Genomic DNA, 23,829 nt, shown 5'->3' on the forward strand with positions numbered 1-23,829 from the left:
GCTCTATAACAAATGTGTTAATATTTAATTCAAAGTGATAATATAAATTTAGCCAAATATCCCCAGTTTGCTAACTATAAGTAGTAATTGTGGGTGATTGCAACTTATCCACCACTGCCCACTGGATGTGGGTGGAACGATGACAACAAACACTGCTGCTACCATTGTAACGTTCGAGAAGTCCCTATTGTAACTATCACTGAACATGAATACATATAAATTAAAATTTAGTGCCCAAATGAGCCATAAAGACATTAAAAAAAATTATTGTCAGAGTAGTTAATAAATGAAATGCACTAGGAAGTGATGTGGTGGAGGCTGACTCCATACACAGTTTCAAATGTAGATATGATAGAGCCCAGTAGGCTCAGGAATCTGTACACCTGTTGATTGACGGTTGAGAGGCGGGTCCAAAGAGCCGAAGCTCAAACCCCCCCCCCCCCCACAAGCACAACTAGGTGAGTACAGAGGGCACCGCGTACACACCCTGGGAGTACCGTACGCACACACGGGTCATTAATAAGAACATTCACGTACACTAGCACAACAAACAGACGCACTGAAAATTTATATGTCCTCCCAAGCCCGCCATTTGCAGACCCGAGCGGTGATTAGCGGAGACTGGAGGAAACCAGGCAATTATCTCCAGCTTTATCATTCACAGCGCGTCCTGATATTGGTCCAATGATGCGCCTGCCCAGCTCTCTCTCAGATGGGCGGCGGAGCAGCGGTAGATGTAGAATTAGTAGTAGTAGATGTTGAATTAGCGCTGAGTATATAGGATTGGCAGCAGTAGATGTTGAATTACAAGTGGTGGAGGTATGATTGGCCGCGGGTAGATGTATCATTGGCTGGGCGTAGATGTTGAATAAGTAGCAATATATGTAGAATTAGCCGCTGTAGATGTAGAATTATTAGCGGTAGATCTAAAACTAGTCGCGGTAGATGTATAAATAGCCTCGGTAGATTAGATTTAGCCGCTGTATGTGGATAATTAGCAAATGTTTAACTAGCGGCAGTAGATATATAATTAGCAGGTGCCATTGACCTCGTCCAGACCCCACAGTGCTGCCATTCATCCATGTGACCCCGAGGCCATACCCCCCCCCCCCCCACCCCCTCCTGTCGATATATTTACCCCCCATATATGTGGAGGGGGTTGCTGGCTAAACAATATTCCCTCAGTGTCACTGAACAATCCAATCTGGTTATAGCTTGAGTAGTTTTTAAAAGCAATTTAATGTATCCTACATTTTTTAGACTCCTTGACTATCTGTAAGACTTCCTTAACCATCCATAAGCCTCCCTTAACTATCTGTAAGAACCCACCCCCCCCCCCACGACTATCAATAAGCCCCTTAACTATCAGTAAGGCTTCCTCGACAACTGATACGCTCATGTGCTTATCCGTAACGATTAATAACTACGTAATAATATTATGTAAAATTGTCTCTCGTCAAAGTTAAGTGAGGGATAGGTTAATGTAGCGGTCCCATTACTGAGCAAGATGCTAGAGAGGTTAGTAAAGCAGACTCGTGGAACATAGAATAACAGAACATTATCTCATAGCACCAGCATGGATTTATCAAAGGAAAATCATGCCTAGCAAATATATTGGAGTTTTATGATGAAATGACAGTGATGAAACAGGAGAGAGAAGGATATGGTGACTGTGTTTTTCTTGAGTTTCAGAGTGCTTTTGAAGCAGCGCTGCATGAAACACGTCTCGTCTAGACAAGCTTGAAACCCAGGCCGGTACAAGGGGCTGCGGCGAGACGGTGTCTCTCTCTGGTAAGACTCACGGATAATGGTGAGAGGCCTAACCAGCGCACTAAAACAGAAGCGAAGAAGAAGGAATCCCCACCTCCATTTCAGACTTTGATCCAAATATCACAGTAACAAGGTTTTCGCGAATAACCGAATAACTAAGTGTAACAATTACGGGCTCACCATAGCCTGTGCTACATGGACACTTCGTTCTGAGTAGCTAAATCTGAAACAACAACAACAACGGTGAGAGGCCAGAAGTCTGGGTGGCGAGAATTCACAAGCGGCGCCTCGGGGACGGATATTGGGACCCAGTGTGTCCCTAAATATATGTCAACGACTTGACAGGACATGGATTCATCCGTATTCTTCCGTTCTGACGAAACAAAGGTGTTTAGGAGAATTAGAAAATAATGCAAGTGTGGGAAACTACGGGGAGATCCAGGTACACTCTCCCAACCACTTGGGCTGGATGGTAGAGCAACGGTCTCGCTTTATGCAGGTCGGCGTTCAGTCCCCGACCGCTCAAGTGAATGGGCACCATTCCTTTCCCATCGTCCGATCCCAAATCCTTTTCCTGACCCTTTCCCAGTGCTACATTGTCGTAATGACTTGGGGCTTTCTCTTGACAGTTCCCTTCCCTTCCAGCGGTTGTCGGACTCACGGCCGCGTACCCTTAACCCTAACATGTAAATTAATGAGAATTTTTTTCTATCACAGCCATACATTTATACAATGCTAGCCAGAATATACACATTTTCATCTGTCTTACATACATAGTATTAGAGAGTTGTTACAGTAAATAGTGAAATAGAGAAGGTTTTTGGAGAGTATATGTAACACCAAACCTGTGACCTCAGTAACACATTACCACAATAACATCTACAACATTCCCCAAACAGACAATTATCCGGACAGCCTCACAGGAACCTACACATAGAGGGCTGCAGAGTGTGCAGCACCCGCATTTAGACTTACTGAGAGCTGAGTGACCTCGCCTACAGTGAAAGGCTGAGTGAGCACAAACTCACCACTATGGGGGAAAGATGAATCACGGAGGATATGATAACAACGGAACAGATATTAAGGGAAATTGGCAATGAAAACAGAGGGAGGGACAGAGTTGTCAGGGGAAAGTACCAAGCCATTACGCCTATATATAGCACTTGGAAAGGGGGGTCAGGGGACAAGTTTCAGCCCCGCTCCTGTGCCAGGTAAGTCCATCGCGGGCTCACCGCAGTCCGTACTACATGGAACTTTTAGTTCCATGTAGTACGTATATATGTAGTAGTATATATGGAACTTTTAGTTCCATGTAGTACGTATATATGTAGTAGTGTATATGGAACTTTTAGTTCCATGTAGCTGAATCTTAAACAACAGGGGGTCAGGTTAAGGATATGGGATGGGACGGGAGGGAAAGAAATGAAACAGAGGTAATGCTCAAACTGAGAAACATCAGGACCGGAGAGGACGTGTGGAGGCCGGACACAGATGAGCCGGAGGGACGTCAGGAAAAATGTCTTTAGGGTCGGAGTCTTAGCGTATTGAACACGATGAGATTGACGAGGAAAATTTAATAAACAGCTTCTAAAGAAAATACAACGAGAACGAGAGGGGAATGAAAGTCGTATTAATTAACTATGATATGAAAAGGCGGGGCTAGTGAGCTATTGCTCGACCCTGTAAGCAATGCTGGGTGTATACAGACACACACACACACCCACATGCGATGAAGTAAGGGTATGGACATCGGGGGTATGAGGGGGTATTGTGGGTAGGGTGATCGAAGGAGAGGATGAGCTGCCAGATAGAAGAGGCGGAGCGGTGATATTATCACCAGTTAGCAACATGGTGTAGGGGGTAGTGGGACGTGACTGGGGCGGAGGGAAGTAGAGATTTATAAACGTGTTAGGCCAAGGGGAGGTGGCGGAGGCGAGTCGAAGAGAATCTGGAGGACAGGATCCAAGATCAAGATATATATATATATATATATATATATATATATATATATATATATATATATATATATATATATATATATGTCGTACCTAGTAGCCAGAACGCACTTCTCATCCTACTATGCAAGGCCCGATTTGCCTAATAAGCCAAGTTTTCATGAATTAATTGTTTTTCGACTACCTAACCTACCTAACCTAACCTAACCTAACTTTTTCGGCTACCTAACCTAACCTAACCTACAAAGATAGGTTAGGTTAGGTTAGGTAGGGTTGGTTAGGTTCGGTCATATATCTACGTTAATTTTAACTCCAGCAAAAAAAAAATTGACCTCATACATAATGAAATGGGTAGCTTTATCATTTCATAAGAAAAAAAATTGAGGAAATATATTATTTCAGGAAAACTTGGCTTATTAGGCAAATCGGGCCTTGCATATTAGTCCAAAAAGTGCGTTCTGGCTACTAGGTACGACATATATATATATATATATATTTTTTTTTTGTTTTTGTTTTTTTGAGATATATACAAGAGTTGTTACATTCTTGTACAGCCACTAGTACGCGTAGCGTTTCGGGCAAGTCCTTAATCCTATGGTCCCTGGAGTACGATCCCCTGCCGCGAAGAATCGTTTTTTCATCCAAGTACACATTTTACTGTTGCGTTAAACAGAGGCTACAGTTAAGGATTTGCGCCCAGTAAATCCTCCCCGGCCAGGATACGAACCCATGACATAGCGCTCGCGGAACGCCAGGCGAGTGTCTTACCACTACACCACGGAGACTGTCAAATATATATATATATATATATATATATATATATATATATATATATATATATATATATATATATATATATATATATATATATATATATATATATATATATATATATATATATATATATATATATATATATATATATATATATATATATATATATATATATATATATATATATATATATATATATATATATATATATATATAAAGTTGTATATATATATATATATATTGAAAAATCAATTTTCCAAAGTTCATTTTTATTTCTAGTCTAACGCGACGCTTGAACGCGTTTCGTAATAACTTATTACATTTTCAAAGACTTTACTTTACACACACAACTGTAACCTGTAAACAGGCAAATCCGTCCATATTTATACTCGCATTTGGGTGAGGTGATATGGTACAACAGTTTTGGGTGAGGTGAACAAACTTGTGACAAACACAAGACAAAACACGAAACTATGGGTATTAATTGGATATGAGAACATAAGAATGAAAGTAACTGCAGAGGGCCTATTGGCCCAAACTTTCTCTTGATGCTTCTATATTGGTTCGGAGTCTTGAAGTGGGTAGAATATAGTTGTGCATTAATTGGCTGTTGATTGCTGGTGTTGACTCCTTAATTTGTAGTGCCTCGCAGATGTCGAGCCGCCTGCTATCGCTGTATCTATCGATGATTTCTGTGTTGTTTGTTAAGATTTCTCTGGTGATGGTCTGGTTGTGAGAGGAGATTATATGTTCCTTGATGGAGCCCTGTTGTTTATGCATTGCTAATCGCCTGGGAAGAGACGTTGTTGTCTTGCCTATATACTGAGTTCTTGGGGCTTACAGTCCCCAAGTGGGCATTTTAAGGCATAGACGACGTTGGTTTCCTTTAAGGCGTTCTGCTTTGTGTCTGAAGAGTTTTTCATGAGTAGGTTGGCCTTTTTTTATATAGTAAATCGTCAATTGTATTTTCTGATTTTTGTCTGTAGGGATAACGTTCCTATCAACAATAACTTTCAGGACCCTTTCCTCCGTTTTATGAGTTGTCGAAAAGAAGTTCCTGTAAAATAGTCTAATAGGGGGTACATGTGTTGTGTTAGTTGACTCTTCAGAGGTTGCATGGTGTTTTACCTTTCTTTTTAAAGATAAATGTCCATACCCTTACTTAAAAAAGGTTGGTTTAAACCAACCTGGTTGGTTTCCTTAAGTTTATCATTAACTTTAAGTTTTCTTTGAGAAGATTTTCTCTCTTCTTTTTGGCGTTGAGGCTAACTTAGCTAAATGAATTGGAGCTTTGATAATTACCTGAGAGCCACTAACACTAGTGGCCTCGATGAGGACAGGAAGCCGGCGGCTTGTCGAAGGTCCCGCCATTTGTCATGATGATCTTTTCCAGCTGTACTTTAAAGGTTAACAGAGTTTTTGTATATATGGCTTTGGCGGGTAGGCAGTTCCATGCGTTAATAACCCTGTGGATGAGGATAATAATAATGATTTATAATAATAATAGTGGGCAATAATAATATTTTTTTATTTACAAGAAGGTACAATCGGTTAGTAAGATTACTTAAGGTTGGTATTTTTACATTCTTGCAAAGCCACTAGCATGAATAATGTTTCGACCAGGTCCTTAATCTAACATATCAGGTTAATCTAATCAGGTTAGCTATGTTCTTAATTCGTTTTGTCCGGGCCAGAAAGCTTGTGTGTATATACATCTACTTTAGTCTTATGTCGAGGTTTTCTCCAAAGTTGAACTACTGACCCTTCCCAAGACGCAAGCCGATAACAGTTGCCTGACTCCCGGGTACCTGTTTACTGCTAGGGAGGAAGGGAAGCCAACTATCAGCAGAAAATGCCAAGCCAATACGACTATATAACACTTGGAAACGATTAGGATAAGGATTTGGGATGGGACGGGGGAAAGGAATGGTGCCCAACCACTTGGACGGTCGGTCGAGATTGAACTCCGGCCTGCATGACGCGAGACCGTCGCTCTGACGTCCACCCTAATTCATTGTGTCGGGGGACAGGAAGCCAGAGTGTATTCAAAGATGTTTGTTTTTATCGATGCCAACCCAAGGCCGAATTACTAACCTCGCCCAGGATGCAACCCCACAAGCTGACTAACTCCCGAGTACCTACTCACTCCTAGGTGAACAAAGGCATCAGGTAAAAGGAAATGTGCCCAATCATTTCTCTCCCGCCCAGGACTCGAACCCAGAATTTTCCATTGTGCGTCGAGAACGAATCCGACTGTACTACCGGGACACGAGGGAAGTGTGGAGGAAGAGGGGAGTGTGAAGGAGGGGAGTGGTGCTGGGGGTGAGGGGAGAGCTGAGGACGGGAGTAGAATAAAGGCATTAGGGAGGACACGTGCCCAACCATTTCTGTCCCGTCCTAGAATCAAACCAGGGATACTCGATTGTGAATCGAGAACGAAGCCAACTGCTATGAGACCCTTATTAATACAATAATAATAATAATAATAATAATAATAATAATAATAATAATAATAATAATAATAATAATAATAATAATAATAATAATAATTTAATTAATTAAATATGCATTATCATTGGAAGTATTATACGTAATTATACGTAAGAATTATATATAAGAACATATACTACAGAGGTTTATTTGTAGGTAAACATACATAGTAAATAAAGCCACTAAATGCTCAAGTCCACTACGGGCTCACCAAAGCCCGTGTGGGTTGCAACTTTTGTTCCGGGTATAGCTGAATCTATAACAACAAAAACAACAACTAAAATGCAGAGCGTTTCGGGCATAATTAATTCAGTTGCTTTACATCATCAAACCTTCCTGTCCCTCGACACAATGAATTATTAATTATAACTCATCCTGCTGATGGTAACATTACCTGGGAGACTGAACTCTGTGATATAGCAGACATTAACTTGGGTGTGCAAACATTTCTTCATTATAACTAACTAAACGTCACAAGCAGAGAGTTAAACAACCTTTGGCTTACTAAAAGATACTTAAATCAGTTAATAAAAAGCATGAATGTGAAAAGAAATATAGGATAGGGATAATTTCCAGTCCTAGGCTACAACATCAGCCGACTAGTCAACTCCAGCCAGTACGTCTCTGGGAAAACAGCATTAGCCAAAAGTTTCCTGGCAAGGCTTTACAAATTCAGACAATCCCAACCCATGTCAAGCTCCACCTTTATAAAATGATCATCAGACTTTGCACTAGAATACCCATATACCCTCCCCCCTCCCCTCTGATTCTGACTACCAGAACCAACCAACTGAACAGCCAAAGAGTACAAAATAGGTCACTCCGCTTCCCTGCATAACTTTGCGCTGAACGAAAGAGTAAGAACCGACCAGCCTCACAGGTCTCTCAGGGGACACCAGACTCAGTCAGTCACCTTTCCAGAATGCTAAGAAATGTATATGTTTATCTCTCAGAATGTTTGGTAATATGTTTATTGTTTGTGATGTGTGTCTATGTATGTATTAACACGATGTACTGAACGGGGTGAGAATAGCTTGAGCTACCTCATCCCTTTGTGTGTATTTTACCTCAATAAACTTATTTCAATTTCAATTTCCAGAATGCAACTCTACAGGATGAAGAGCCTCTTAATCTGTGAAGACTCATTTGAAATCATGAACACAAATGATTATGAAATTCAAGAACCGCTACAGACAACCAGAAGAATCACTCTTCAACACATAGTAATATAACACATAGCCCCGACTTCCTGCGGCCCCGTATCCTGAATGACCTCCCAGATGACCCGTGAGAGTGGATCTTCTCTGATCTTCCCTTGATGAAACAAAAACAAAATGATAATAAACAAATACATCATTACTAAACCACTGTAAAATAAACATTTAAAGAGAAAACAGTGCAGAAAGCTTGATGCTTGGAGGACCTATGTTGATGAAGCCTAAGCCAGTAATGAACTCAAACGCCAGAACAGTGACATCAGTCCAACACTGACAGCCTTCACCAGCCAGGCAAGCTGATGTTCTAACCAATTAGCCGACCACATTGTTATCTTGAGGTTATCTTGAGATGATTTCGGGGCTTAGCCTTCCAGCGGCCCGGTTCTCGACTAGGACTCCTGTCTGTTACACATCCTCAGAAAGCAACCCGTAGCATCTGTCTAACTCCCGGGTACCTATTTACTGCTAGGTGAACAGATGCATCAGGGTGAAACAAAATCTGCCCATTTGTTTCCGCCTCCGCCGGGGATCAAACCCAGAACCTTAGGATTACAAATCCTGAGCGCTGTCCACTCAGCCGTCATGCTCCTGACTGCTGAGTAGACGTATCGTTTGCAAAATAATAACACAACTACTACCAATCCAAAATGGACACGCCAACAAACTTTTCACCCCACTCATACTCCTTCCTCATCTCCCCTCATACATCATCCTTACCCCGCCTCATACTCCATCCTCATCCCCCCCTCATACCCCATCCTCACCCTACTCATAATCGAATCGAATATGCGTTAAGAGACGATTAGATAAGAGTTGCTCTGATAAGATACAGTACCATCATAATACCCACCCGGGCAACACAGCTCCTCTGTGACGGAAGTGTACTGTGTGAGCAGAGACGGAAGGAATATACAAACGTTTGTGTTACCGACTCCCGGCCTGCAGGTGTAGGACCACGGAGGTAGTCCCTTGACCTGGGCCCAGCGATGTCGGAGGGGACGTACAGCCCAGTGACTCAAGGCGAACCCGCAGGCGACGCTGTCAAAGAAACAGAGCCTCAGAGATGGAGAAAAACGCTGAGAAGTCTGGGGTGGAAAGTGTTCCCATTTGTCAGCGCTCTGCTCTACTTGAGCGACGTGCTCAGCACCTTCTGCTACGTCGGCGTCCTCTTTAGCTTGGCCAGTGAGAGAGACGTGATCCTGAGGGGCCTGAACTTCAGATGGTGGGGCTCCCTTATCATCATCGTCCATGTTGTTTCCGGAATCTTCATTAACTTTATCGCCACATTCTACAGGTCAGACAGCATAAATAATACTAATACTAATACTAATACTAATACTAATACTAATACTAATACTAATACTAATTCATTGTGTCGGGGAACAGGCAGCCAGTGTCTCTTCATACACTTTAGGCTTATGTGGGTGGGCAACGACTTTCTTAATCCCTTTGACCTTATCTCGATGTGTGACCAGTTTGAAGACTTAACGTGTACTTCTACCCATCATTTGTTAAGTGTTGCGTGCTTGATTCACTAGCTATTCACTCCTAACTTGTGGATTACAACACACTGCATCAATATCAACTTATCATGTTTTAACAATAATAAGCAAAACTACTTGTTCTTGAGCAACACCTGGTGCATTAAACCAGTCACCTCCAGCGGTAACACATATATATTATAAAGATAATAAAGAGAGAATATTAAGGTTATAAATTATTGTATCATAATTTCCAGAGAGGAATCACATCACTATTATATTTGATTAGTCAAAACACTGATTCGCACCTTTTTTACTTTTTCAGGCACGAAATAAAGATCTTAAGCGTAAAGAAGAAGGTGCTGGAAGGGCTGAAATGCATCTTTATTCCAGAGTTCTACGTGTGTTTAGCGTGAGTACCTCATGTCTCCCCCAGTGTATGGTATACTTCATGTCTCCTCCACTCGTGAGTCCCCTGGTGTCTAGTGTGAGTACCTCATGTCACCTCCGTCGGTGAGTCTAATTTAGAAGACACCTATCCATCAACTCCACCTTGCTCCCATCCAATGATTCTCACCCAGTCACCCACTATCCAGGGTCCTATTCCCCTAGAGCACCCATTCACATACTGTCCAGAGATCAAATCCATATATAGGCTCTCGTCCATCCGCCTAGGCCCCTGAAGCCATCAATACTGCCACTCTTCTGGTCAAAAATGGTGTCGAACTGCTGGACACCCTCATAAATACTGTCAATCAGTGTCCTACCCCGCGATAGCAGCCACATATAAAGGACTGACGATTTAAATGCTCGCTCAGCACAGTATATCCTTTCACGACCTAAGATCACATTCACTCCAAAAAATCTACCACTTACGTGCCACCTCTTGGGTAGTTTAATCTTCATCAATCAATCAATCAAGCACCTAGGCCCAGTTCCCTATGTGCTCATCCATCAATTTACTGTCTATCAGGTCATATGTCGGGATGTTATGATAGAACAATAGAAAAAAAGGAGAGTGCGAGAAAATCAGATATCAGTAAATTGTCATTACGTCCTAGCAAAACAAAAATATTTTGCTCAATCAAAAATCTGTAATTTTTTTCGTAAAAAATAAGCAAATACCTAACAAACAACCATAATAAAATGAATCTTATAAAGCTGTATTATATTTACTTTCATCGAGGAAGAATGTACAGACACGTAGAGATGGCGGTGAGCGGGGGCCCAACGTCTGTGAATGTGGTGGAGAGGGCGGCCTTCACCCGGGTGCTGCAGGCTGTGTTGGAGACCGTCCCGCAGACCATCATACAAGCCTACTTCTTCTTCACAGACTTCACCCCCAGAGCCACCAGTTTCTTGAGTGAGTTGAACTATTTCTAATTTTAGGAGAAACTTTGAAATTATGAGCATTTGAGATTCGCGCATTAGCAAGCAATTAGTTAATATTTTCACTCATCAATGGTTGCATATCTATAAGATAATGTTTGTCTGTTCACGGTTGGGACTAGCCTCACCCAAATTGGCAGAGAAAATGATTTGGAGTACAGGACGGACATACGCAGGTCAGAGTCGGCAGAATTCAGAAGGGAACAGAGTGCCAGGGCCATATTTAGATCCCCACGGCACTTTTTGGCACTGGCAGCTAAATATTTCAAAAACAAACTTTTCAAAACAAAATTATTTTCTATAGTAATATGCACCATTATTCATTGAACTCGGATAAGTGAACATAAATTTTCTGCTGTCAATAATTTGCCCGTACTCACATTAAACAGACGATTCTTACACAACTTCAAAGGTTTCTCAAGCCACAGCCCCTTATCATAGTAAGGGTTAACTTTTTTTTTTTTTTAGTATTTCACATTGTTAAGCTCCTCTCCCTGATGACCACCCACACTTAAGACAGATAGACAGACAGAGATCGAGACCCACCTCCTTGTCTTCTGTTTTGCATGCAACTTTCCTCGTGGTTCGCGTGCCTTAAGCCCATCAGTATCGTTTTTCTGGAGGTTCCTGTCCCCTGGGTCCCTTCTCCGGCGGCTCTTGCAGCACTTTTTATGTTTATCCCCCTCTGGGATCCGGATTCCATCTTGCCCTTGGACCCTGCTTCTCTTACGTTTGGGTCTCGATGAGATTCTGCATCTTCCTGGCTTCCATAATATTTTCCTCTAGCTTGGATAGTCCAGCACACTTTTAGCTTGTGGCATCCTTCTCTTTACAAGTGTCCTGAGGGGTGCTCTTCCTTCGCACCCTCACTGGCTGCCTGTTTGTCCATGTCCTCTGGCTCAAAACTGTTTGTGTTCCCCCACTGCGTGTTGTTATTGCTAATTTAAGGGCCAAGACGGAAGATGTTCCATATGTGCCCGGGCATACTCCTGAAGAGTAAATCGCAAAACCATATGGCTAAATGAACATCGGCTGTCGGCAGGAACGAGTGAGCGAATAAACACACAGATAGTCAGATGACTGGGGATCTCTGAGAGTCCCTCAGGAAGGCAAGCACCTGCCCCCCACCCCACGCAGAGAATACTGGGTAGTCAAGGAATAAACATGGTCCCTCCTAAACTCGTACCCAAATGGATAAAATGTAAACAAGAAAGTCTTCCAGTGCCCTCCGGAAGAGCAGAAGCTAGGCCCCCATCACGTCCTGAAGGCACACCAGGAACCCACTAAGACCTGACAACTCCCGTTACCTATTAGGCAAGCCAGCACCGGACACAGTCTTCCCAAATGGATAAAATAGTAGTAGCTTGGGTAAGGCGTGCAAGTAATAATTTAGGAGTTTGTTCAGCATTAGTTCAAACGATTTGTATACCGCAATGGTAGCTGCGTTAGGACTGATGTCATTATCTGTAAATGTGGATGAGGTGTGTTGGGTCAGCCTTGGGGGATGGGTTTGTTTACTTGTGTAAAGAATTTAGTTAGGAGTCGGTCCAGCCTCATTTCTAGTGGATTTTCAATGCGAGTGACAAGTGTTTCAACAATATCGGGATTCAGTTGTACGTTTTGTGGGAGATGATTGAACTCTGGAGGTACAGGATTGTAAGTGACAGACATATCAGGTACAAGCAAAGGTTGTGGTTAAGTGTGAGATAGTGGTTGATGATGGACTGGGTTAGGTGCACTACTGTAGTGCAGGTTGTTAGTAGGGAGAGCCTTAGTTTTTGTTGCTACGAATGAAGGACATTGCTTGAATATAATGTCATGATCGCCACCACAGTTTGAGCAGGTGAGTATATCTGACGCACAGTCTTGTGGGTAATGGGAACCAGAACATTTCCAACATATGATGTCTTTGGTGCAGCCTTTCCAGGTATGGTTAAAATCTTTACATCTGAAGCACTGAGTGGGACGTGGAACATACACATCTAGTTTATGGAGGAAGCCGTTAATCCAAACCCGATCAGGGGGAAAGAGTGCATTCATTTCTGGCTCTCTTTAATCCCTCTCAACATTTCTCCTGCTTTTTATTGGACACTCCTTAAGTGTGCACTCACCTAGATATGCCTGCAGGGTCGAGCGAGGCTTCTAGCCCCGTCTTCCGAACGTTCGTAGATTAATGCAATGACTCATTTCTCACGTTTGATGTGAGAATGTGTGTGTGTGTGTAAGAGAGTAAGTGAAAATGAGTGTTTCATAATTATCTCTTGGCATCCTTCCTCAGCATGGACCCCCGTGGCCAGCATGTGCCTCTCGATGATCAGCGCCGCCTTCGGCTACACCTTCTTCGTGGTGTACAAGTACTATGACCAGGAATACGAGTACCCACACTTCTGGCAATGTTCGCTCGTCGCCTTAGCCTCACTTCTCATCCTGGGTCAGTCCCCCCAAGCTTCACCACACATTACGTATTTCTCAGGCATGCTAGCATTCTACAATCCATCATGCGTTAATAGTAGTAAAAAAAAAAATCATAATTCTCCTAGCAACTTTTTCTTTTCTATATAACCTTTCAGTGGCAGGTTAAGTTGAGGCATTGCCAGTTATAGTTGCTTTATAAATAAATTAAACTGATTAAACATGGATTGAGAGCCGAGTAAGGTAAAAAGTCATGTTTAACCCCTTAAGCTGCTTATAATGCTTATAAGCATTTTAAGGTGGCTAGACATAGTTTAGTAACCATGTATATAGACAGCTTGTTAGTGGCAGTGATTAAATTGAAGTCTGTGAATTCTTGATATAAGCAAGAACAGGGAATAGTGGTAATACACTGACCTTGGGTCTCGCAAGCGACTTCATTTGGGTTCGAGCCTTGGCCAGGTAGGAGTGACTAGGCATCAATTCTTAACTGTTCGCCCCTGTTCACCTAGCAGTAATTTAGGACTATGTTGTAAAACTAGTGGAGAGCCATTTTACAGGGTAAACTAGTATTGTAAGACCTATGGGAGGACAATGCTCTGCCTGCTAATAAAAAATACTTTAGTTATAATCCCAAAATGAAACTTTTAATTGAATATTTTAAAGTGTATTTAAATTTTCAACAGTTCCCAAGTCTCGAGTAACTTTTCCTGGCTGCTCCTCCATACTTTATTTATTTATTTATTTATAAACAAGAATGTACGTTGGGTTGTGAGAGTACATAACATTGGTGTTCTTACTTTCTTGTAAAGCCACTAATACGCATATGGTTCGGGCAGGTCCTTAATCTAACAGATAAAGTATTTAAGAATACATTGTAGTTTAATTTGAGTTCACCATAATAACTAGAATATAAACTGATGGTATTTATTATACTGGTGAAGTTGCATGCCCTAAGAATTAAGATTGGGCGAGTGGGTCGCACAAGATACAATGTGAGTTTGAAGTACAGGTTTGGAAACTATGAGGAGGAAATTAGGTACTTTTTGGTTATTTTTTTAATAAAGCATAGGTTGGACCATTTTTATATTCATTGGGGGGTGAGTTCTCTAGACAGGGTCCTTTTACTTGCATAGATTTAGTTTGACTCTAGGAATATCAAAGATATACTTATTCCTGGTGTAGTGCTCATGAGTTTTGTTACATCTATAAAGGAAGTTTCAGGAACAAGGTTTCATACATGTAAATAGTACAAGAGTGTGTGTGGAGTGAGTGCATGTTCAGCCGTATACGCGCGGCTGTGACTTATTTGGTAGGGAAACTGTTTCAGTAAATACTTGATAATACAGAGTTGTTTGATGATAAAAATATTGGGGTTCATTAAACAGATTTATTTAATTAATATTGTTTAGGTGAAAAATTAAGTAAAAGGTAATTTTCAGATAATAAGAAATATATTTTGTAATTAGGTTATTGCACAGTACAGTATTTATTTGATTTTACTGTAAATGTATTATTTCGACGAGTAAGTAGACTAGCTCCATTGATATCTATTATATTTCATCAGTGATTATTATTATTTGCCTTAAAGTATGACTGATGCGCTTGCTTATTACCCCTCATCTGAAGTTATCACTTATTTTTTCCCCTTGTCCAAACTCAGGTAGCAGAGCCCTGACGTTGTCTGTGATGGCGTCCTTCTACTGGCCGTGGCTCGCCCTGCTCTCTCTCTTAATTACCTTCCTGATTTCCTTCGTCTGGTGGACATACAAGGTGTGGAAACAGAATAAACCCGCCCACAAAAACATCGTCATGCGCATCGCTTTCAGCATAATTGAGACGTTCGCAGTATCTGAGAACATAAAAAGAATGCTAGTCATTAGCACAGTCTTCGCAGGCCTTACCGTGGCTAGTGCCATCCAGCACCACAACACCCCGGAGGAGTGGAGCTTGGTTTGGTTGCCATTCACAGCTCAGGTGCTGGGGTGCCTCTTGGTCTTGCCTTGTCGCCATGTGTACAAAAAGGCTTACAGAGTATTAGTCCTTTCAGTCATGCGAGCAACCACAGAATAATTGTTAATGTAATTTTAATTCTTGTTGAAATTTACGTCTTAAGCCAGTTACCGAAGCCGTTTTGATTAGTCAGTATCATATTTTGCCCAATATGGGGATTGGTCCCAAATTACTGGTGCAAACTATTAAGTTCGTCCAAGCTGCGTCCATTCCCAAAGGTGAATTCATACTTTTTACTCTAATGAAATAATAAATATAATAACATAAATATTTTGTATAGCAGTTTTGCGCATAGTTAGTCTAATGATAGGTTAAATTAAGTGCTTTTGTTCTGTTGGCAATATTGATTTACAGTTCGTGGGTGAAGCATTTATAATGCCCCTCCGCTAGACCCCCCCCCCCCCCCCACTCCCAAACCACAGCGTACACACCCCACGAACCAATGTCAAATGTGAACCAGTCCCAAGGAGTAATCAAACAAAGCATTTACTATAAATCCAAGAACACGAGTTCTACAGCTTTACAAATTCTAATGTCTCCCACCTTGAATATTGTAGGTAATTATGGAGACTTTTATCTACAAATATATATTATCGCACTGGACAAAAAAAAGTTCAGAACCAAGGAACTTAAATTATTTACTGTTTCAAAACATAATAAACTCGCATACTAGAATGAACAAGTATTCATCTCTCTAGTGGCCTCGATGGGGACAGGAAGCCCGCGGCTTATCAAAGAATCCCCCATTGTTCCTGTGTTTTTTTTTCTAACTAGATTTTAAAATTAAGTAATTTCTTGGCATTTACGGTTTCGGCGGGTAGGCAATTCCAGAGTTTATAACCCAATGGGTGAAAAAGCTGTTTTCTGTTCTACATTGTGGCTTGTTGAGTTCGAAGCTCTTCCCCTTTGTATGTGTTACATTTGCTCTCTTAGAGAAATGTTCTGGAATAATAGCCTTCAACTTGTTCAGTTGTTTAAAGGTTTCGATGAGATCAGCCCTGTCATGTCTGCTTACAGTATTGTGAGTAATGTGGCTCTCAGACGTTCCCGCTATGAGAATAGACTTACATCGACTTGAGAATGGTCCATGACGGACCGAAACCTCGTCGTCCCTTCACCATCTAGTGTGTGGTCTGGTCAATAGAATAGACTTAATTCTGGGGGGAATTTTTCGTGTTGGACTTTCTCTAAAGCATATACATTATGTTCCTCTGAAGGTGTGGTCTTCATGCTTGGGTACAGTAGTCCAGATTGTGGAGCATAAGAGATTTGTACAGAAGAATAACCACTTTCTTTCTCCTTGAAGTCAAAGGTTTATTTGACTATTGCTAATGTTCAGTATACTACAGCACCTAATTCTCATACAACTTTCAGTGACTTAGATCCTAACTACTGTCTTTTTCTTCAGCAATCTGCTCTATGGTAGTGTTGTTGATATGATAGTTGTAATGTGCACTGTTATACCCTACATGCAAGGTCTTGCAATTTTCAGTATTAAAAAAGCATTTACCAGTCTTATAATTTGTGGAGTTGATGTAGATATCTGCAAGGCCTCAAATTGTTTTCGATTCCTACTTTACATCTTAGTGTTATCTGCAAATTTGATGATATGGTTTGTATTATTCTCATCTATGGCATTAACGTATTGGACCAAAAGGGTTGGCTCTAAAATGGAACTTTGCGGTTCCATTTTAGTTCCACTCAGCACATCTTTCCAGACAGATTCATTTCCATTTAGGACGACCCTTTGCTTTCTTTGTTTTAATGTTTTATTCGTTCTAGTATTTTAGCATTTATTCCATGTGTTTGTAATTTCCTTGTCAGTCTTTCACGTGGTGCCTTATAATAATGTCCAGGAATAATACTTATGTAAGTCCTTTGTCGGAATAGCTGGTTACTATTTCCAAAAATGTGAACAAGTTAGTAGGACAGAATTTAATTTTCTCAAAACCACGTTGTGTTCATTTTACTAGATTGTGAACTGCGAGATGGGCGAATGATTTCCCTTCTAAAATGCTCTTCATGAGCTTGTAGATATGACAGCGTTAGGCAGATGGGTCTGTAATTTTTTTGCAGAGTTCTTTCTGTCTTTTTCGAAGATCTGGGGGAGGACATTTGCATTGGTATGGATGGAATACAATCCAAAGTCATAAAGGAACTGGCAAAAGAACTATGCCTTCCGCTGAAATTACTTTTCACAAAGTCTCTGGATCAAGATATAATGCCCCCTAGACTGGAAATATGAAAATGTCACCCCAATTTAACAAAAAATAGAAGAAGAAAGAGCTAAGCAGAGAACTACCGTCAAATCAGCTTGACATGACACATCTGTAAGCTCATGGAGAGAATCCTAAGGGAGGGAATCATTCACCATCTTTCAGTGAACAATCTTGTAAAATCAACACAACATGGGTTTGTTAAAAATAGATCCTGTCTTATTAACTTGCTCACATTTTTAGAAACGGTAACTAGCTACTCAGACAAAGAACTTCTGGCTGACGTAGTCTATACATGGATTTAGCGAAAGCCTTTGACAAGGTACCACATGAAAGACTGGCAAGAAAATTACAAGCACATGGAATAAATGGAAAAATACTAGAATGGATAAAAACAACATAATACTACTACTACTACTACTACTACTACTACTACTACTACTACTACTACTAATAATAATAATAATAATAATAATACTGTAATAATAATAATAATAATAATAATAATAATAATAATAATAATAATAATAATAATAACCATTTAACAATTATTAAAAAGACAAAAAATGTGGTGTTAAATGGGAATGAATCTGATTGGAGAAATGTGATAAGTGAGGTACTACAGGAGTCCATTTTGGGGCCAAGCCTTTTTGTCTAATACATTAATGACATAGATGAGAATATTACAAACCACATCATCAAATTTGCAGATGGCACAAAAGTCAACTCACGTATCAGGAACGGTTGAGGGCCACAGGGCTAACAACACTACAAACCAGGCATGACAGGGCGGATCTTATTGAAACATTTAAAACACTGAACAAATTAGAGGATGTTGATCGGGAAAAATTATTTAAAAGTTCAGGTGTAACACAAACAATGAACAACGATTTCTAGCTCAAAAAGCCACAATGTAGGACTGAGACAGATAGCTTTTTCACCCACAGGGTTAATAACCCATTGAACCGCATACCAGCCGAAGCCGTTAGAGAAAAAAATCTGTTAACCTTTAAAGTACAGCTGGAAAAGATCAAGGCAAATTGGAGGACCTTCGACAAGCCGCTGGCTTCCTGTCCTCGTCAAGGCCACTAAAATTTTGGTGGCTTTCAGGTGAAATTTCCTATCTAGGGGAACTTCCCCTTGCTCCAGAGCTTTTCTGAATTGGCGTTTCAGTGGTCAACGCATTTCATCAGTCAGTTCTTTACGATTTGAAATTGAATTCCATCCACACTTGGGGCTTTAGAGCACTTTAATTTGTCAATGTTTCTGATTGTTTCGCATTTTATGAGAATATCCCTTAATTCAATCTCTTCCCCTGTTTCAAACATTTATGTAGGTATTGGGATGGGATGTTGTAACAGCCTTTTACTGATGGAAAGTATTCATTCGGTGTTAATCACCTTTGATATTGTCAATTATAACTTGGTTGGTCTCATATTTTAAAGGTATTACAGAGTCTTTTGTTTTGGCTTTACGTCTTATATAGGCATAACAAGATTTGGAATCTTTCTTAATGTCTTGAACAAGTTTTCTTTCATAGTTTCTTTTGGATGATTTGATTTTCTGCGAAGCCGAATTTAATGCCCTTCTATATACCTCATAATGTGAGTCCTGGTGGACCGATACCTTTTCTCGCGGATGTGTTTCGTTGTTAAATTTTGTACTGCCTTTGTTAGCCCTCAGTGAAGACCTTTGTTAAATTTCCCCATGATGCTTCCATTAACTCCCTCTAGGAGGTATTTTGCAAATCCTCCCCAATTTTATGCGTCTCCTCGAAGGTAGTCTAGTAAGTCATTGCCCTGGACCTTTATGAGTTTCAATATTTCATCTTAAGATGCAGTGGCTGCATTACAAGGTGGGCTTCTCCCATACCAGGATTTGATAGATCATGCCCCTTTCTGATGTTAGCACGATATCCAGAATTGTTACCTAGGATGGGCTCTATCACATGCTAAATGAGAAAGGAGTCAATTTATTAGGCAGATAAATGGTTCCCTTTCACTTATGTTAGATTCACCCAATCTATTCTGTTCGTTAAAATCTCCCATTATAAGAGTTTGGGCTTCAGTTGCACAATTTATCACATTATGCAGAATATGCTGTGTTTAGTACAATTTACCTGTATTTACTCAGAGTGCCACCACATCTTATTAATAATTTTGTAGCTAGCGACAAAAGATTGTTATTTGCTTAGCTAAACGAACTAGAGGGGTTCAGTTCCTGAACCGATTATGTGCCTCTGTAATCGTATACACCACCGCTCACGGGATGGGTATGGGGTGCATCATAAAGAAATTGAAATTGAATTAACGGGGACTGCGATCCCTACGGCTTGACAAAGGTCCTGGCCATATGCGTTTTAACTCACAGACACGGTATGGAGCGCCGCCCTACTGATTGCCCCTCTTACGGTCGTGCATATCCTGACTTCCAGGATATACGCCAGACTTGCTTCCCCAACATCTCTAGATAGAATCCTCAGTGAATCAGATACCTTTGATATCGCTTCTTTTATGCTATTTTCGTATTGGCATCCTTGGTGATATCTAGCGCCTTTTGAATATCTTGCAACTTAATGGTGCTACGGCTCCCCGGCTTGGCGTCTTCTTTTGATACTTACTTGACAAAGGTTCCCCCATTGCTTCAGAGGAGTTTGAACTAAAGTAATGTGCAGGCGATCAGTCACAATAACGTGGCTAAAGTAAGTTGACCAGACCACACACTAGAAGGTGAAGGGACGATGACGTTTCGGTCCGTCCTGGACCATTCTCAAGTCGATGAAAATGGTCCAGGACGGACCGAAACGTCGTCGTCCCTTCACCTTCTAGTGTGTGGTCTGGTCAACTAAAGTAATGTCTTCGCATGTATGCCTTCGGAGAGTAGGCGGTCCCATAGGTTTATAACCCTATGGATGCTCTTGTATCTATTATGACGAAATATATGAGCCAAGTAAATAAAGCAAAATTTAACTAGTGTTGTCGAAAGTAGTAGAAACTTACAAACTCTGTGTTTCAAAGTTTGTGTCAACATTGTACTTGTCATCTTGACACGATTGCATGTTAGGTGTAGTTGATTTATTCTTAGAGTATTTCTTAAATAAACAACAATTTTTATATTGTCTTTTATTTTTACCGATTGGGTTTACAACATGGCGACAGCCAGTTATTAGACAGTTGCCGGTCACAATCATTCCACCAGTTATTATAATACCCAGCCTGTGTTCCATTCGCTTCTGCCATTATAAAATTGGCAATAGTGTGATACCTGAATGTGAGAAAAAGAGAATTGAATGTGTAATTGTCTAAATGAGTGCCAGATAAAGTTGAACGAGTGTAAATATCTAGACTAAAATTGTGTAGCTCTAACCTGTCCTACAAAGAACATCGCTTTTCGCTCGTATGTGTTACATAAGACCAAAAATTGTCGTACTAGAAAATGGAAGTGGCTCGCGAAAGTGACGCACTGTCCCGTTTTCTTGACGTTATCTTGGTTATCTTGAGATGATTTCGAGGCTTTAGTGTCCCCGCGGCTCGGTCCACGACCAGGCCTCCACCCCCAGGAAGCAGCCCGTGACAGCTGACTAACACCCAGGTACCTATTTTACTGCTAGGTAACAGGGGCATAGGGTGAAAGAAACTCTGCCCATTGTTTCTCGCCGGCGCCCGGGACCACAGGATCACAAGGGCAGCGTACTGTCTGCTCGGCCGACCGGCTCCCCAAGGGGGCACGCTGGGAAACCTTAGGGGGCATATTACGGAAAAATGCGATAAATGAAAACTTGTTCGATTTCAATTAAACTTTTATGACTAGTTGTATATAAAATTTGGTTGAACTGGCCCAAGTCTCAGCATCACAGCATAAATAGGAAGGGAGGAAAAAAATATTGAATTGTGTCAAAATTTTTCTAAAATGGTCAAAAAATAACATCAAACAAGTGTCAACTGAAATCATGTCTATGCATCTAAGCATATAATAAAGTATTTTAATATTTAGTTTTAAGCAAAAAAAAAAAAAAAAAAAAAAAAAAAAAAAAAAAAAAAAAAAAAAAAAAAAAAAAAAAATTGTTATCAGCCAATTTGCATGAAACTTGTACACCTACCAGAACGTCAGCCTTTCTGTAAGGATGCAAATTTTGGAGGAAATTGGTTGAAGTCAACTTCAACCACAGGTGTCAGAATCTCTGATCGCATTTATTGTCAAGTAACAAAATTACTACTTAAATTTTTTTTGCAATTTACATGAAATTTACACCTCATATGTAGAGTTTACGTCTCTACAAACTTTATAAAGCACCTTATTCCAAAGTTCATTTATTAATTTTATAAATATTTGCAAACGTGAAATATTGGCATGTATTTTTGGGGAACTTTGACTACTTGTATTAGTAAAACTAAACATTTTGGATAATCCTTTTTATAAAATTCCTTTATTATATGCTAATATGACATACGAGTGTCATAGAAATATCATTTGAAACTTGTGGTTGTAGATAATTATTGAAAATGTGCGAAATTCGTTGAAAAAACTCCTTTTCTATTTAGTGTGCGATACCGAAACGTAGGAAAGTTGCAGCCCTTCTTATATACAAATACTGTAGAAAAAAATGTTTGGTTGACATTAAACATTTCCAAATCGCGTAATATCTCCCCTTAGGAGTACGGACTGTTAGCTCAGTAGGCAGGGGACTTTGTTCACAACCAATAGGTTGTGAAATAAATTAATAATTTCTGCAGTAATAGTTGATTGACAGGTGAGAGGCGGGCTGAAAGAGCAGAGCTCAACCCCCGCAGGCACAACTAGGTGAATACAAGTCCCAGGTTTTATTACCGTGGCAGGACAGAAGCAACGTTTTCTATCACTCGGTATTATGGTCACCTTGCAGCAAGTACCCTGAAGTTAGGCAATTGTATCTTGGGGGAAGGTCATCAGAAGGCGGCCCAGCGGGAACTAAAGCATGAAAGGGTTTCCTATTGTCGGAGAAAGGAAGCCTAACAAAATTATGCAAGGCTAATTATAATTTGAGTGGAGCCGAGCGTCCCATAAGACCAGCAAATAAGTTACAATACATTAATTATAACAGCAGTAAGTAATTATCGAAAAAAATTATCAAGCCGGGAAGACACCGTAGCACCGTCAGAGTCCCGGATATTCAAATGGCGTTACATATGTTTTATGTTATGTAAGTATGCAGTGCTATATGTTATATGAGTATGCAGTATATGTATGTTATATGAGTATGCAGTACAAAAACAGGCCATAAAGAGAGTGTGTGTCGGGTTCTCCAAAGACAAATGACGGGAACATTTCAAGAGCAAGACCTATGATCTTGAAAATCTGAACATTAAATAAGGTGTGAGATTGTAATGAGACAGTGTAGTTCGAACAATAAGGCGCACGAAATCGTTCCATTTGGTGGCCAACCGATACGTTGCCTAGTACCTACTATGATGGTAGAAGGAATTACATTGGGACTGGCCACTTTTAAGTGTGCGCAGTTTGTTACCTGTACTGCTAGACCATTGACCTTGCCAACATTTGCGGTTTAGGGAAGTTCACAAGTTCGTTTGAGGTAACACCAATATAACAGTAACTTGTGAAGTAAACAGCAGAATGACAAATTTGCTGAAAATCAAAATTTCCTAATTTTCCCAATATTTGCAACAAAATGTGCTAGTATTAGGTGCAAAGGATTACGAAACTAAGACCCGTGAGGGCATTGCTGGTCAGCCACAATGATGAAAAAATGTTGACACCTAACAGCATACTCACTGTATAAAGTTTTGCAGTGAAGATGCTAGTCTCCGGGGTCGTGAGATGGAGCAGACATTGGAGGGAAATCATCACCACGACAGCATTAGATGATATCGTCAAAAAAAGGGTCGAGAAGATAACAAGGGAAAGGGAGGAAGATCATATAGGGAATAGAGAAAAATAAAAGTCCTTAGGAGCATTTCTAAGACTACAACCTTCATACTGATGAAAAAACAAAAATGGCACCAACCTTCACTTTAAATGAGCGACTAGCGAAGAAGCTTTGAAGGAAAAAAAAAGGGAGATTTCTAGAGGCCAAATGAACGTAGTTGGGCAAAATTGTCCCAAAGTGGTCATAAGC

At 40.5% G+C, this 23,829-nt stretch overlaps 1 protein-coding gene across 1 annotated transcript; it reads left to right on the top strand.

Moving 5' to 3' along the window:
- The first annotated feature begins 9,041 nt into the window (after nucleotides 1-9,041).
- On the top strand, nucleotides 9,042-20,830 carry LOC123760411 (uncharacterized). Its single transcript, XM_045746092.2, has 5 exons — nucleotides 9,042-9,500; nucleotides 10,013-10,099; nucleotides 10,878-11,050; nucleotides 13,355-13,507; nucleotides 15,152-20,830. Exons 1-5 carry the CDS (start codon nucleotides 9,193-9,195, stop codon nucleotides 15,559-15,561), a joined length of 1,131 nt encoding a protein of 376 aa, XP_045602048.2. The 5' UTR covers nucleotides 9,042-9,192; the 3' UTR covers nucleotides 15,562-20,830.
- The last annotated feature ends 2,999 nt before the right edge of the window (nucleotides 20,831-23,829 follow it).

The sequence above is a fragment of the Procambarus clarkii genome, chromosome 39 (assembly GCF_040958095.1).
Source record: "Procambarus clarkii isolate CNS0578487 chromosome 39, FALCON_Pclarkii_2.0, whole genome shotgun sequence".
NCBI classification, from domain to species: domain Eukaryota; kingdom Metazoa; phylum Arthropoda; class Malacostraca; order Decapoda; family Cambaridae; genus Procambarus; species Procambarus clarkii.